General features: G+C 40.8%; 1 protein-coding gene across 6 annotated transcripts in view; it reads right to left on the bottom strand.

Moving 5' to 3' along the window:
- GRIA4 (glutamate ionotropic receptor AMPA type subunit 4) overlaps positions 1–4,571 on the bottom strand; it is a 225,346-nt gene extending 220,775 nt beyond the window's left edge. For all 6 annotated transcript variants that reach the window (XM_051608846.1, XM_051608836.1, XM_051608866.1 and 3 more), the window contains exons 1-2: positions 4,104–4,571; positions 2,824–2,982 (exon numbers count right to left, since the gene is read on the bottom strand). In XM_051608846.1, coding sequence (XP_051464806.1) covers positions 2,824–2,982; positions 4,104–4,191 — 247 coding nt within the window. In that variant the 5' untranslated portion in view covers positions 4,192–4,571. The remainder of the gene's footprint in view (positions 1–2,823; positions 2,983–4,103) is intronic.
- Between the last annotated feature and the right edge of the window lie 10,649 nt (positions 4,572–15,220).

Genomic DNA, 15,220 nt, shown 5'->3' with positions numbered 1-15,220 from the left:
GAGGTAGCTGGTCATGTCCCAGACCTTTATACTTGAAATCACATAAATATTCATTTCAGTCCAGCAGCTCTAAGGCTTTTGTACTGTATATCTGGGGATGTGTGTGCCGAGTAATTTCTACACAAATAGCAAGATCCAAAGCCGCTGTTTCACAGTGGTTCAGCAAAGAGTTATCATTTCATACTGCCATGAAATCCCTTAATTCAGAGCTGATGGTGGGGGTTCTTTAATTAGGTTAGAAAATCTCACACATCTGCAGTTCAGAAGCCTCTGTCAAGCCAGCAAATTCAATCACATGGAAGCCAGTGTCCTCCAGCTATCAGACAATTGATTTTTGCAGGATTCTGCTCATAGTTAGCTTAAGGGACATGCGATAGGTTCATTCAGTTGTCAGCTTGCCTCCATTTCATTAGGAGGAGATCTGTTGTTTAAAATATATTCTTCAGTATTAAAATGTTAAAATATCAAGCGGCAGTTGAATTATTGGCACGACACTGCAAAATGGGAAATAAAGACAAACTTGAAGTAATTCAAAAATACATGTTGGTTTAAGTGGGAAGTACAGACCTAAATAAGGCCTGTAGGATTACACTTAATTAATACAGATGTACAGAATTACATGAACATACACACATAAACATATACATTTACTTTCTCCATCTTTCTCTGCCTCCCCCTATACTGTAAAGTTTCGTCATCTCTGAGTCATTAAACTCTTCAGAACTGAAACTGAGTTCAGTTAAAAAAAAGTATCACATTCTGAATCATTAATTCTATAAATTACAGTAAGTAAAAGGAGACAGGTTTTCCTCAGTTAATACCAGGTAAACAGAACCTAAGGTGGTTGGAATGAGAGAGAATAATCTGCTGCAAGTAATCTAAATGAGGAAAGTTTTGGGCAAACCCTTTTTGACTCTACGGTGTTAAGTCTTCCACAGACAAATGGTGCAATTTTTGACGATTTTAAATTTATGCAAACCAGAATTAATTCACTGATGTTCAAACTGAAATACAGTGCAATAGCTTTAATCCAAAAAGTGACAATAACCTCGGAAATTATTTGGTAGAATTGGATGCGTAGGCAGTATCTAAAACAATTGACTTCAACTAAAATTACAGATCTCAATAAACAAAAATTTTGGGCCCCTCCTCTTTCACTAAAAATCAAAGTTTAAAAAAAGCTCTTGTGTCATTTGTCTTCATGGAATATATAATCAGTGCCTGCAAAAGTTGACATGCTTTGTAATATTTTCTCAATGAACTACACCTGCATAGATATGATTCTTACCAGTTTCAAAGTAACATTTGAAATATTTTCTCCTTATGGAATTTGATACTGATTTTCACCCTAAACACAACTAATACGTTGCTTAATACAGGACTCACACTTAATGGGACATCAATCTTTCCTGCATAAAACAAATGGAGCCATTTTGGCAGCTCAGCAGCTTTTCCTGTTAAATAAGGTGGGCAAGGTCATCTGAAACTTGGAGTATCCAAAGACTTGTATAAATAAATTCAGCAATCATTCAATAAATTATACATGAGAACTGCACAGTATATTGTATGTTTACATATTAAAAAGTGCCACAGAGATGGCTGTGAGAAAGTGCAGAGAAACATAGTACTTATTTTAAAGGCATGCTGAACAGTAGGACCTTCTCCAGCGTGTTTCTATTTTAAACTCGCTCAGCAATGTTGCTCAGGGCATCTACTTCCAGAGGCAATTCACTCTTGAATGAAGAGGGATTTGGAAACTTAAAAGGCCACAGAGAAAAACCTACAGAATCTTGAAATACGGACATCAAAGTAGTAATGCTACTAGAGTCTTCAGTTTTGCCACACTATATCCCACTGTCTTACATAATAACATTATTATTTTTTTTATAAGCCTGACATACATGAAGCAGAAATAATGCTTTGCCACTTCCAGAGATTAAGCCATATCCAGCATGTGTTATAACCAAGGCTAAAGACCCTGAGGTGTTCTAAATGTAGAAAGTTCAGTTAATTATACTATGCTTAAAAAACCCAAAATAATTGAAAAACGTAAACGCTACCTCATTTGGTAATGGAATTCCTTTTTTTGTTTTCATCTCATGGTGTATGTGCATCTGTGTGTGTGTGCCAGTGTCTGTGTATAAAATATACAGTAGGAAGAGAATATTTGTTCCAGTTGAGGGGGTCTGTGAAATCAAGTAGATCAGATACTAACTTGATTTGGCACCAATGTATGGATGTATAGAGACATATCCACAGGATGTATGCCTTACGAGATGGTAAGAGACATTTACAACCTAGAATATAAGAGCAGGGCTGCCTCAAGTGACATCACCAGATCCAACTGCAGCGTCAACCAACTCAGATATATTATCCTGCACACCACTGCTTCCCTACCTCCTTTCCAGCCATTAGCAAAGCATTGTATGCACAAACATTCTGGTACATTTTCAAACACACACAAGGCACACCATACCCAAAGATGAACAAAAGGAACTGTGGGGTTTACAGACTGATCGCAACATTCATAATTTTTCTTTACAACAACAAAATTCATCTCCATAGAAACCAGGAAGCAAGAAACTACAGTAATAACACTAGAATAAATGTCACATCAGGTTAGTCAGCAGAAGGCAGAAGAGGGGATTTTGCTCCAGTTAGAAACTATCAAGGATTGCTGCCCCTTTTGCTCTTCTGCAAAGGGTATCTACACTGAAGACAGACTTACTGACGGATTTCCAATGCAAGATAATGGTGTGGTTTCCTGTTATTTCCACTGCAATTTACTGGTAAGGTGGTCAGATCAATGGCATGTTTACTTACAGGCATTTGTTACAGCGAAGCTGTTAGCAGTTTCAATGTTGTCTACATGAGGAACCAAATTAAAAGGTGCTTCAGATGCATTGGGGCTGGTGTTATGAAGAAAAATAGCTAATCGAAAAGCAGTATATTCCTGATCTGTGTTCCTGATGAAGAGACCACCTACAAAAGAAACAGAAAAAAAGCAAAGGAAGCAGGGTGAATTATTTGCAAGCTACTTACTATCTTGTAACACCATGCAACTGTCTCTCCCAAAGCTGCACAGTGAGGCAAGTCCTAAGACTTTAAATGGATAAAGAACTAATCATATTCATAATCACAACCACTGCCTTTAAATCACTCTCCTCAATCGACATTAACCTCCCTGATGTATTCATGCTTGTTTACTGACTTCTCAGGTTCCAGTCTTTCATACATAAATACCCAGATTTGTCATGATTACAGTGACCTTTGAAAGTGTTTAGCCTTCATCTCCCTGATACCGAACACACTGGTAAAACAGCTACTCAACAGCCTCTTACATTAAGTGGTGGGCTGATCAAGGGGAACGATGCTTTCTGGATTAAAATAATAATAATAATAATAAAATAGCAACTCTCCACTGAACGGGAACATAATGAACTTCGCTTCTCTGCAGCCATGTGCAGGCAGGGAGCAGCTCAGCCTTATTAGAAGCATCTTTACAAGTCCACGAGAAATGATGCAGTGGTGGAGCCGAGCTGGAAAGAATTCAGACAGCTGCGTCCCATCCCAAACATGTCTGAAAGGAGGGAAGCAGGAGGCGATGGGAAAGGAGTGAGGAAGGGGCACAGCACTACCTGGAGAGACCTACAAGATCCCAAACTTTCCAACTACGAGAAGGGAAAGGGCAGCGCTGCCTTTCCCCCCCCCGCTACCTCCCCCACTCCTGCCGGCTACCGCAACCTCCGGTGCACATAACTCGGCATCCCTCCGGGAGCCAGGCAGAAGCGGGGGGGCTCGGAAGGGGCTGAAGCAGCCCCGAGCGCCTTCCTCCCCTACCGATCCTACATACCCCGGAGCTCGAACGAGTTCTGCACAAGCCAAGCATCCCCCCGACCACACGCGAACGCGCACACATATATAGGTATGCACACACCCGGAGGCATACCTACACAAATACACGCGGATTTTTCATGAAGGCAGGGAAATGGGACGAGTAGCGGAGAAAAAATCTGCAAACTGCCCTCAGAGCCTCCTTTCAAACTCACTTTCCAAAGGATTGAACCCCTGGACCCACGCACACAGCCCAATGCAGCGCTTACCTATTTGCACACTGCTAGGAAAAGCTCCCATTGCTAGTCCCCAAAAGCCAGAAAACAACAAGACAAGCTGTCTGCAAATTATCCTCATCTTCTCTTTTGCCTCTCTGTCTCGCCTTCTCCCGCTCGCTCGCTAGATGCTGCTCAGAGAGGCATTGAGGACGCGGTGGCTACAAACAAGATTAGGAAATAAAAAAATTAAAAAAAAAAAAAAAAGAGGGAAAGGGGAGAAAAAGAGAGGTTTCCTCCTTTTTCTTTTTTTTTTTTTTTTCTTTTTTGTTTGTTTTGTTTTAGTATTTGTTGGCTATTCTCTGCCGCTCGCGCTCTGCCTCTCTCCGGTAGCCGCCGCCGTTTCAGCAAGCCATCCCGCCGCGCCGGGTTTTTCCCGCAGTCTCCATCGCCGGGGAGCGGTTTCTGTCCGGCTGCAAATGTTGCACATGCAGAAGATGGTGGTGAGTTTGGCGGCGGGGGGGAGCGTCTAGAGGCGGCGGGCGCGGGCGGACATGCGCCGTGCGCCCCCCCACCCCGCGCCGCCGCCCGAACCGCCGCGGGCGGGCAGCAGCCGTACGCGTTCCGTTCCGCGCCGCTGAGCGCCGCTCCGCACCGCCCCGCGGACCCGCCCGCGGCTTCGGGCGCACGGTGCAGCTCCGGCGGTGGCAGCCGCCGCGAAGGCGCCGGGGATTTTTTTTTTTTTTTTTTTTTTTCTTCTGGGGGGGGGGAGGTCGTTTCCCTATGTCTGCTAATGGCACATCCGCGGGCGCGCAGCGGCGCGTAAGTTTGTGCCGCGGACGTTTAGCGAGGGGCCAGGCAAGGTCACTGCCCCGGGCTTTGTGCGGGAGGCGCGGCCGCTGCAGCCCGTCGTTCGTGCGTCTGGAGCTGGTGTTCCTAAGTACCAATTATTATTAATGAAGGTGACAGGGCGTATCGGCACGTGCCCAGCAGCTGCGGGGCGGGGGACGGGCGCGCTCCGCTCCGCTCCGCTCCGCACGGGGGGAGCGGGACCCCCTCCTCGCTACCGGGGTTTGCGGCAGAGGATGGAGCAGAGGGACGAGAGCAGGGAAGCGCTCAGCGCTTGTGGCACTCATGCCAAAAGGAGGGAGAGCAAATGAAAGGAAAACTTCGGTGCTCCTGCGCCGCCGCCTTGTCTCTTTCTTTTTTTTTTCCTTTTTTTTTTTTAACGAAAAAAGAAATATTTTTTTTTTGTGTCTAGACCCTTTTCCTTTGTGCCGTTGGATTTTTCTTTCCAAGCCTTGGAACTTCCCCAGAGCGTCTGCCAGAGGTCTGGGGATATTGCCGTTAATAATTAAAAGATACATATAATAAATGATAGGTAATGAAATAATCCAACAAATAGCTCTATGTCAGCTGGAAGGGAGCTTCTAGTTTTACATGTGGCTTTGCAGAGAGGTTTCTGTCAGTCACAGGGAATGACTGATCCAATAAATTAATTTTTAAATGTTAATTGGTAATTTGAAAGAATATTGATTTTTAAGGTGAACTTTGTGGCTCTGTGTTCAAATACACCTACTTGCTCCAAGACCAGAGTTTTGCCTGCTTTCATTCAGGTTCTCTTTCTTTGTTCATTACTGTAGCCTATATTCCCAGCTATCCTATTCTGGGGTGAAAGACACCCCCTTTCATAGCTGCAGGGGGTGACAGTGATTTCTGAAGCATGATTGTCAGTTTCTTAGTGTCAACCTTGTACCCTGAAAAGCAAGCACAAAACATTGGAAACAGAAATACATACATACACTTGTCTTGCATGGGCGTGGGTGACTGTGTATGCCTGCATCTGTGTGTGTTTGGGAGAGTGTTTTGGGCTGTGGAGTTACTGTAAATAAATTGCTCTTTGAGAAATTCCTCTGCAGATCAATGGCAAATAGACTTCACCTGCATTTCAGAATGCTCCTTCCTTTGTTTTTCAGCAGGTCTTCTACTTCCCTGTACTTTCCTTCCCCGTATTCTCATCCTTCCTCTGAATCTTCAGGCTTGTGCTTACCATTATTTACCCACAGCTTTTCGTGACCTCTGCTTTTGCTCTTGCTTGTCTTCCTTTTCTTCTTCCTTACCTTGCCTCCTTTGTCTCCCTAAATTCTCCCCAGAATTTGGTTCCTCCTTTCATCCTTTAGCATTTAATATTTTGATTTTGTAAATCCAACTAAAAGTACTGTAATAGTGGAATAGTATTTCCATACCTTAATGATTGAATGGTTCTTCACCCAGAGCAACTGAACTTGGAACAAGTAAAATGTTTCATTAGTTTGGTGACACACACTCATGCGAATTCATGCCAAACATGTATAAAATATAGGCTTTTATATGTATGTGCATTATAGTGCCACAGCAAATTACTGCTTACCAACTGAGCTAAGGAATATGCTTTGGTCTTTTTAAAATACAGTGGTAGCATGTTAACTTCAGTTTAAGAGTTCACAGGGAACCATTTCATACACTGGTCTGATCTGACCTGGCCAAGAGTCTCACCTAGCAGTTCCTACATCAAGTCTGTAATTTTGGTTGGAGTTGGAGCGTATATTTTAGTGAAATATCCAATCTTGATTTAAAGACTTCAAGAGACAGGAAATCCATCACTTCCCTGGTTAAGTTGTTCCCAGGTGTTACCTACTCTCATTTGTTAAAATCTGAATTTGTCTAGCTTTGATTTCTCATGTTGACTGTCAGAGATGAACCTGTAACATTAGCACTCAGTGCTATTCCTGGATATAATCCTGTCCTCTATTTGACACTGCCTTGCTTAACACCTCAGGATCATTTTTGCAGCTATGGAAAGCAGAGGAAACAAAAGGAGAGAGGCAACCATAGCAATTTTGTATAAAAGACACATGGGGAAAAAAAAGAAAGTTGCAGAGTCAAGGAGGAAAAATCACATTTTGGTAAGTTTTTGAGAATAGCAGATGATCAAGTAAAGGATCACAATTTTTATCTTACAGAAAAAGTGGAACAGAAAGGGTAATGGGGATACCATCAGGATTAAGTCTGGAAGGGAAGAAAGGTGAAATAAGTTTTTTGACTTACTGCTGCTCTGGTGGGTTAACCTTGGCTGACTGTTGAGCACCCATCAAGCTGCTCTCTCACTCCCAACAGGACAGGGAGAGAAAATAAGATGAAAAAGGTCATGGGTCAAGATGAGGACAGGGAGACCAGTCACTAATTACTATCAGAGGCAAAAAAACCTCAACTTGTTGAAAATAAATTTAATTTATTGTGAATTTAGAGTAGAATAGGATGGTGAGAAACAAAGACAAAACTTAAAACAGCCTCCACACACACCTCTTCCCAGGCACACTGCTTTCACAACTTCTCCCTGAGCAGTGCAGGGGAATAAAGGAATGAGGGTTCTGGTCCATAGGTAACAGTTCGTCTTTGCCATTTCCTTCTCCTCATGCTTATGCCCTGCTCCAGTGTGGGTCCTTCCCATGAGGTGTAGTCCTTCAGGACCAGACTGCTCCAGCATAGGCTTCCCACAGGCCACAGTTCCTGACAGAAAATGTGCCCCTGTGTGGACTCCTCTCCACAGGGAACAGCTTCTCTCAAGACCCAGCTCCAGCATGGGCTCTCGCTTCCTTCAGGCATCTCCACCTGCTGCAGTGTAGGGTCACCCACATACTGCAGTGTTGCTACCTGCTCTGACATGGTCTTCATGGGTTGAAGGGGAATCTCTGCTCCAGTGCCTGGAACTTCTCCTCCCCTTCCTTCTTCACTGACCTTAGGGTTCACAAGGCTGTTTCCCAGTTTTCTCCACTCATCTGTCATGCAGCGGCTGTGCAGCTATATTTTTATCCTTCCTTAAGTATGTTCTCACAGAGATGCCACGAGCATCACTGATGGGCTCAGCTTTGGGTAGTGGTGCCAACTGCTGGTGTCTTTTCACAAAGACCACTCCCTGTAGCACGCACCCCGCCTCCCCAAAACCTTGCCACATGAACCCAATACACCTGTACATGGCCAAGCAAGAGGAGACCAGAAGGGAGAGTTTGTTTGTTTACCTGGTGGCTGCTGGAGAGCTGAAGCATGAAGCGACCTCTCAACTTGGGTCCCTGCCTCCCTCTTGTTCCCTTCAGAAAGACTGTGAAGGCTGTGGAAGGTGGGTAGGGGAAAGAGGGACAGATCTTGGAGTTGCACAACAAAATATCAGTGAAATCAAGATATGATTTGTAAATGTTTTTTTAAATGTATGAAGAGGATAGACTAGAGGGAGTCTGGAGAGGGACTGCCGGTTGTTGTTGGCAAATGCTTGCTTTGCAATAACTCTTGTTGGCCACTTGAGAAGACTTGCTCTTCAGAGCATCATCTGAGAGGCTGACTATTTGCTGCAGAACCTGGATGAATCCTGCTGCAGAAGATGCATGAATATTATTTTTTTTCCCTTTGGCAAGGATTGGAAAACTTTGGCTATTTTCTTGATCAGATGGTCTTGTGCTGGGACTCAATACATTTATGAAAATACCCTACAGGAACCAGAAGAATATGAGAAGATCTGTGCTAGAGAAGAAATGAAGGCTGTATGTTAGCCAGAAGGAATAAGACTGCAGAGAAGATAGCACAGGCATTCACCTTATGGAAATCCCAGAGGAAAAGCAGGGTATGAAGGAGACAGATGATTTGTAGTATGGACAGAGTGTGTGGTGTATATATACTGATAAATACCTATATGTTGAAGTTGCAACTTTGATTCATATGTTCTTGCATCCAAAATGCAAATCCTAGCTACACAGTCTATTAAAAAGGCATGTCATTATGAGTCTGGAGACATGTAACTTCATGAGGGAGGCCTTGACAGAGAAAGAGGGAAAGTGAAGCTGTCCTACTTCTTAAGGAGAGGTTGAGACAATTAGGAGTACACAGAGGATGAAAGGAGAAGAGTGGTTTCATTAGCAAGAGACACTGAAATAAAGATCCATCACCACCCCTCTCCACCAAGTTCCAGGTGGAGAGAGGCAATGACAGCATGGAAACAGACGACACCCTGATCCAGGCCTGTGTGCCAGTGCTGCTGAATGAACTCGTTCTGCACAGACAAATGTCAACCCCACAAAGGCTCCCATGGCACAACAATCCGGGCACAGAGGTCCATCCCAAAATGGGATTCAGTCAGTTAGATTAGTGCTTCTTCAGTTGTAATTCTCATTGCAGCTTTCACTGTGTGGTCACTGGAAATGCTTCAGCAATAAACGAACGATGGAGAAAACAATTGACTCAACACCCTGTTGTTGCTCACTTCTTTCTTGCCTTATGAAATGTTATAGCTCACATATCTGTCAAATAGATCCATTAGGCTGTAAACTCTGAGACAAGGCTACGTCTTTTGTGAAGTGCTTAGCACTTTTGGGCAATAAAAAATAAATAAAATACAAATCATCTATGTAGAATTTTTTACACCCCACCCTTTAGCATGGTCTCACATCACCTTTTGAAGTGATACCAGCAGTACTGAATAGATTAGCTGTGCACCAGGACACGTACAGTTTTCTTTCAGTGGCAGAACTCATTTTCAGGAAATGGCTTTACAGTAGTTTCTCACATTTTTGTTTTTATTGACTTAGTTTTCATTAATCAGAATTCTAGGGTGAGCAGAACAGGTAATTATTTTTAATAGTGCTTCTCTTTGAGAGTGTTACGTTGATACTGAAACAAGTGTAGTGTAATGCTTTCAACAGGTGATTTTCAATAAGATGACTTTCAATAAATTCATCCACTCCTTTCTGCCAGGCTGTATGCTAACATCATTCTTTGCAAACTTATCAGTCTTCAGAAATTAAAGTTATCTGGTAAGAGACCTTGACCATGAAAGGAGAGGTTATTGTGGTCATCCTGCGGAAAGTGAAAAATCCTGATTATGCTTAAATCACACTGATACGAGTCAGGATTATTTCCGTCTGAGAAAAATGCGGTAACACTGATATAATTAAGAGCTGCCACATTAAGTTATTATTAGTCCATGTAGAACAGTATCCTTTGTCTAATATTATTAACTAGTAGTGCTTTTTTAGGGAAGAGAATGAGAAGCTGATCAGTCCTTCATTTAAACTTGAAGAGACTTTGGAGAAGTTCTTCCTTGCTGAGTGCTCAACCTCCTGACAGCCAGGGCTTTAAGGTCTCTAAACTGAAGATTTCGTGGAGATCTTGATGTTGAAGAGTTTCCTACAGCTGTAACGTCTCTTTAGTCCAGTGTCCACAATATTCTATGTGAGTGGGCTCTATAATACAGTTCTAAGAAAGCAGTTACTTTGTTTTAAACCTTATTTTATATCGACCATTCCCTGACACTTCTCTAAGAAAAAAAAAAGAGGTAAAAATAATTTCCCATGCCATATCACTCATAGTTTTGTATACCTTTTAACATCACCCTTCAGTCACTTCTTCGAATATGGAGAGTCCTACTCCACCTACTCTGTCCTCCTATATCCTATACTATATATTGGTCCGCCTTGCCCATATTCTCTCGGCTTCTTCTTTTGGTTTTTTGAAAATTAGGAGACGCAGAACAGGACTCTGTTTTTTTCAGCAGTAAAGCTGGTTTCTGTTTTAATAATTTCCTTTCTTAATCGTTCCTAAAATGCCATTTCCCTCTGAGCATGCAGACAACGTTTTCAGGAACCTATCCAGAAGTCTTCAAGATCTCTTTCCTGAGTGGTAATCATTAATTTAGAGACTATCATTGTGTATGCATAGTTAAGGTTATTTTTCCCATGTGTACAGCTTTGCCTTTTTTGATACAGAATTTCATCTGACATTTTATTGCTCAATCAATTAGTATTGTGAGATTCTTCTGCAATAATTCCCAGACAACTTAAGTCCCTGCAAATCTGATAGAAGAACAAAATTGGAATCTATGCCCTTTAAATTTGATCTCATCTTTCTTTCCTTTCTAATGGCATAACAGGTTTCTTCTGGCCCAGATTTATCACCTGAGCTGCATCACAGGATATACCTGAAAAAGTATGAAAGTTTGAAGCAATGTTTCTTCCCTAAATACAGCTTATTGCAGTAGTAAATGCCAGGCAGTTCTGAAGGATGGGGTAATTTCCTTATCAATTAGAGTTGTACTTGTGTGGAAAATGCACCAACTTAAATGCATTCCACCTAAGCCCATCTGGCCTTGTTTATACAGTGAAAAAAGATCAACTTTTGCTAATGCTGGTTTCTGCCCGTGACTTAAAATAATTCCTGAATTTAAAGAGACTTATTGCTAGTCTTCTAGGTACTGTATGAGTTAGACCAACTATCAGAAAATTTACATGAACAAGTGTTTAAAATAAGTGTTTCTCATTCCTTTTTTTATACTTTCTCACTTTACTTTTCTATAGCAGCAAAGGAAGTCTTCCCTTCAGTATATTTGAGGTGTCTGGCTGGTAAACATCCACACTGAAAAGTCTGGCCAGACTGGTCATGCCCTGAAAGGAAGGGTACAGGTTAAGAAAGGGTGTTCACCTGTATGTCCCTCTGCTGTGGATTGGAGGCATGCACATGGCCCTTCTGAATAATACAGTTAATGAAATACTGCCTTTTAAAACTGTGAGTAGGATATTGATTATACACCTTATAACCAAACAACAGCTACAGTAACAATGAAGCCCCAGCAGTTGAAAACTTTGCAGTGAAAGTGAATTCAATGTGGAATAAGATGAGAAGAAACAAGAAGAAAATCATCAGGAGACAGAAACTTAATTAGATAATTGCAGATATTTAGAATGTGAATTTTTATGAATTAAAATTGTTTTTTTTTTTTCCTAAGTGAAAAATACAGTTTCTTTGTGTTCTATTAAGAAAAAAAAATCAAAACATGTCAAATCCCACTATTTCCATGAAAAAAAGTTAAATTTCCCCCCAAGCCTTTTACCACCCCATCCCCCCTTCTTGTCAACAGTTGATGGAAAACATTTTTCATTTTCTTACCATTTCTCATTTAAATATTTTGCCATAATCTCTGTGACATAATCTAAGCAGCAGAGTGAGGAAGATGTCAGAACAGTATAAAGAAAGGCATCTGTTCACTGCACAGAGCAGCTTGCTGTATGGACCTAATTGTCATTTCCTGTAAAAAACCCCCAAAGTTCACCTTTGGTTGAAGGCCATAGTCTTTTAGCTCATTTCTCTTGTTCAGCTCCCTAGTGTTGCTACATGTGTGGAAGGGTGAGCTGCTTTCTCTGTGGCTTGTGTGCCACTATCACAGAATCACCACATCAGCTCCAGCAGCAGAAGCCTCAGAATCAATTATATTGGATGGGCAAAAAGGACAAGTCTGAATTTCAGATCTAGGGGAAGAAAGGGATGTTAAAATTGCTAAGAAGAAGCCTCCATCCTGTCTTTTTAACTCCTCTGCCTTGTCTTTTTAACTCATTAAGTGAAGCAAATTTGATAACAAATCTTTCAAGTATAAGTACCAGGAAACCTTTAATGCTGTTTCTACAAAATCACACTTACAGAGTGTAACTGCAGTTTGATACACCTGTGAAAATTATTTTTAGTGAGGTCTACATTGCTAATAAAAATGATACTTTTCACCTATGTCCTGTGATCTAGTCTTACCTTTCCCCGTTCCTAATAGACCAGTACCTGCATCTCTGAGTGATAAGTATGCTGCTATCATACCATCTATATGTTTATATCAAAGCATTAGTTACTTACATGAAACTGTTTCTCAGTTCTGTGGAAAAAAAAAGAGCAAGCAATCTAATGCTTTTCTTAACACACACACACACTCACTCTATTTTCTGCTTAATTTTCACATCAATTAGAGCTCATACAATATTGCCTGCATTAGAAGATGCATTTTCTGCCCACCGTTTTGGCCTTTCTGTATTCAAACTTGTGTTATTCTCCCGACAGTGAGGTAAAGTCTATCTTAAATCAATCTGTGTCTGCCTCAGCTCTAGCTGGCTTCCAGCACCTGTCCCCCACGCGACAGAAGCTGCAGGCTGGATAATTGCTGCCATTCTGCTGTAGCCACGTACTATGTGTCTGTAGAAACAGAAGCTGTTTTCCTAAAAAATCAGAACAGTCTTTGATGTCTTAAGTGCTGTAAGCATACCTAGTATGCTTATTCAAAAGTCCTACAAGTATTCTCATAGTCAAGACATGTCTGGTTTTATCCAGTTATTTCTTCTTTAAAAATGCATAATGAAGATAAGTTATCCTAACCAACAGCAATGTGGGTAAGTCTGTTACATTACCAGGTGAAGTTTTATGAAGTAAATCAGTGCTGTCATGATCTCATCTAGCACTATAATCCCTTAAAAGCAATTAATTTTAAAGCTGTTGATTTATTTAAATTTAATACACAGTGATTCACACTCTGTGAAGCTAGCGATTATTCATAGAGAGTTTATTCATGGAGCATCTTTTAAAAGAGGTCAGATTTTGTCCTTATTACTCCTGTAGACATATTTATAAAATTTATCCAAAATACATTTCATGGCAACTGCCTCTGTCTTTAGCTGTGCTGAATAGCACTGTAATCTGTAAGTGCATGCAAGGGAAGCACGGGTGACTTTTGGGGAAGAAAATACTACACTGCAGAAGGGTGAAATTATCTAACCGTATGTCACTAAGAGCACTCTCTTAAAAAATCCATAAATGATCCTTGCTAAAGCACATCATGTGGCCATTGAATTAGAGATGCAGGGATGGAATAGATTTCCAAAGGTTACACAGCCCAGTCCCCTGGCGCTAGAGAGGGATCAAATATGCTACAGCTTCCCACAGAGATTTGTATCTGATGGATTTTTTTTAGAATTTCTGCCAAAAGACTTTTGGAGGGTGTCCTGTTCACAATTTTTCTCTCTCTTTTTTTTTTTTTTTTTCTTAATATATGACCTATATAGTCTTTACTGAAAGTTAAACTAGGTTCTTTTTGTCTTTCTTTCTCATGAACAATTGGTAATAATGAATCAATGTCTTTCCTATTAATGATATCCAGTATCCAGGAAGATTTATCAAGTCTTTACCTGCTTAACGTGTTCTCAGCCCTATTCTCTACCTTGCTGTTTTCTGCTGTATTCTTTCCAGAGTGACTACATGTACTATGGAGTATGGCACTGACGGCTGCTTGCACTGCTTCAGCTGCATTCTCCCTGGAAAAAAAAAAAAAAAAAAAAAAAGTAGAAGAAAATGATCTTCACCCATATATTATCTGCAAAATTGTTGAATACAAGAGATTTTTCCCTTCATTCCTTTGCAGTAATATTGCACTGTTGACTCACAGGTAATTTTTAATGCACTTAAACTTGCAGGTCCTTTTTCCTCATTTGACATTTTAAGGGTTCATTCCTCCTTATGGTGCTCTGAACTTGATTATTTTTAATCTTTTTAAAATTCTGGATTCTATTTTTATTATGACAGTTTTGACTTCTGAATTTGCTCTCCAGGCTTCTTTAACCCTAACATATCCTGGTTTCATCTACTAATTTTATCAATTTACTTTGTAATTAATATTTTTATGGAAAACATCGAACAGAGTTGGGCCTGGAATCTCTGAGGGAACCAGCTTGGAAGAAAATTTCCATTTGGTACTAATAGCTATTATTTGAGAAGAGCTTTTTAAGCAGTCAGACACAATCTTTATGTGTTGGGTTTTTTTTCCTCATGTAAATGACATTTCCCTCATTTTCCTGTGAGTATTTTATATGGAAAAATGTAAAAAGTTTCACTGTACTCAAGATACAGCGAATTTATTCCTCTCAACCAGTATTCCAGTTATCCTGTCCAAAATATAAGCTTGGCTTGACATAGCTTGTGCTTCACAAATCCATAATGGATCTTTTTATTATTCTTCAGGTGCTTGTAAGTTCATAATCTACAGATCTATTCAGTTTTTCTGTAGCCCCTAGTTAGGCAAAGTGTTCTGTTGTCTTTGGATTTCCCATTATCCCTCTTTTAAAGACCCAGAGGTTCTTGTTTTCTGAGATTATCCCCATGTAATATGACTCCTCACTTGTAATCACTGATGCTTAAAATACATCGTTGTTTATTTCTGTATGCACTTGGAGGTAAATTTAATTAGGTTGTGAATACTGTAATATATAAAACTCATTTAGAAATATTAGCTATTTTGTCTTAACTACTAAAATTCAGGTGTTGTCCTTCAAATATTTTAGAAG

This window comes from Apus apus, chromosome 1 (assembly GCF_020740795.1).
Source record: "Apus apus isolate bApuApu2 chromosome 1, bApuApu2.pri.cur, whole genome shotgun sequence".
In the NCBI taxonomy this organism is placed as follows: Eukaryota; Metazoa; Chordata; class Aves; order Apodiformes; family Apodidae; genus Apus; species Apus apus.
Note: the sequence above shows the minus strand (reverse complement) of the source record. Positions and strands in the feature narration are given on the sequence as shown.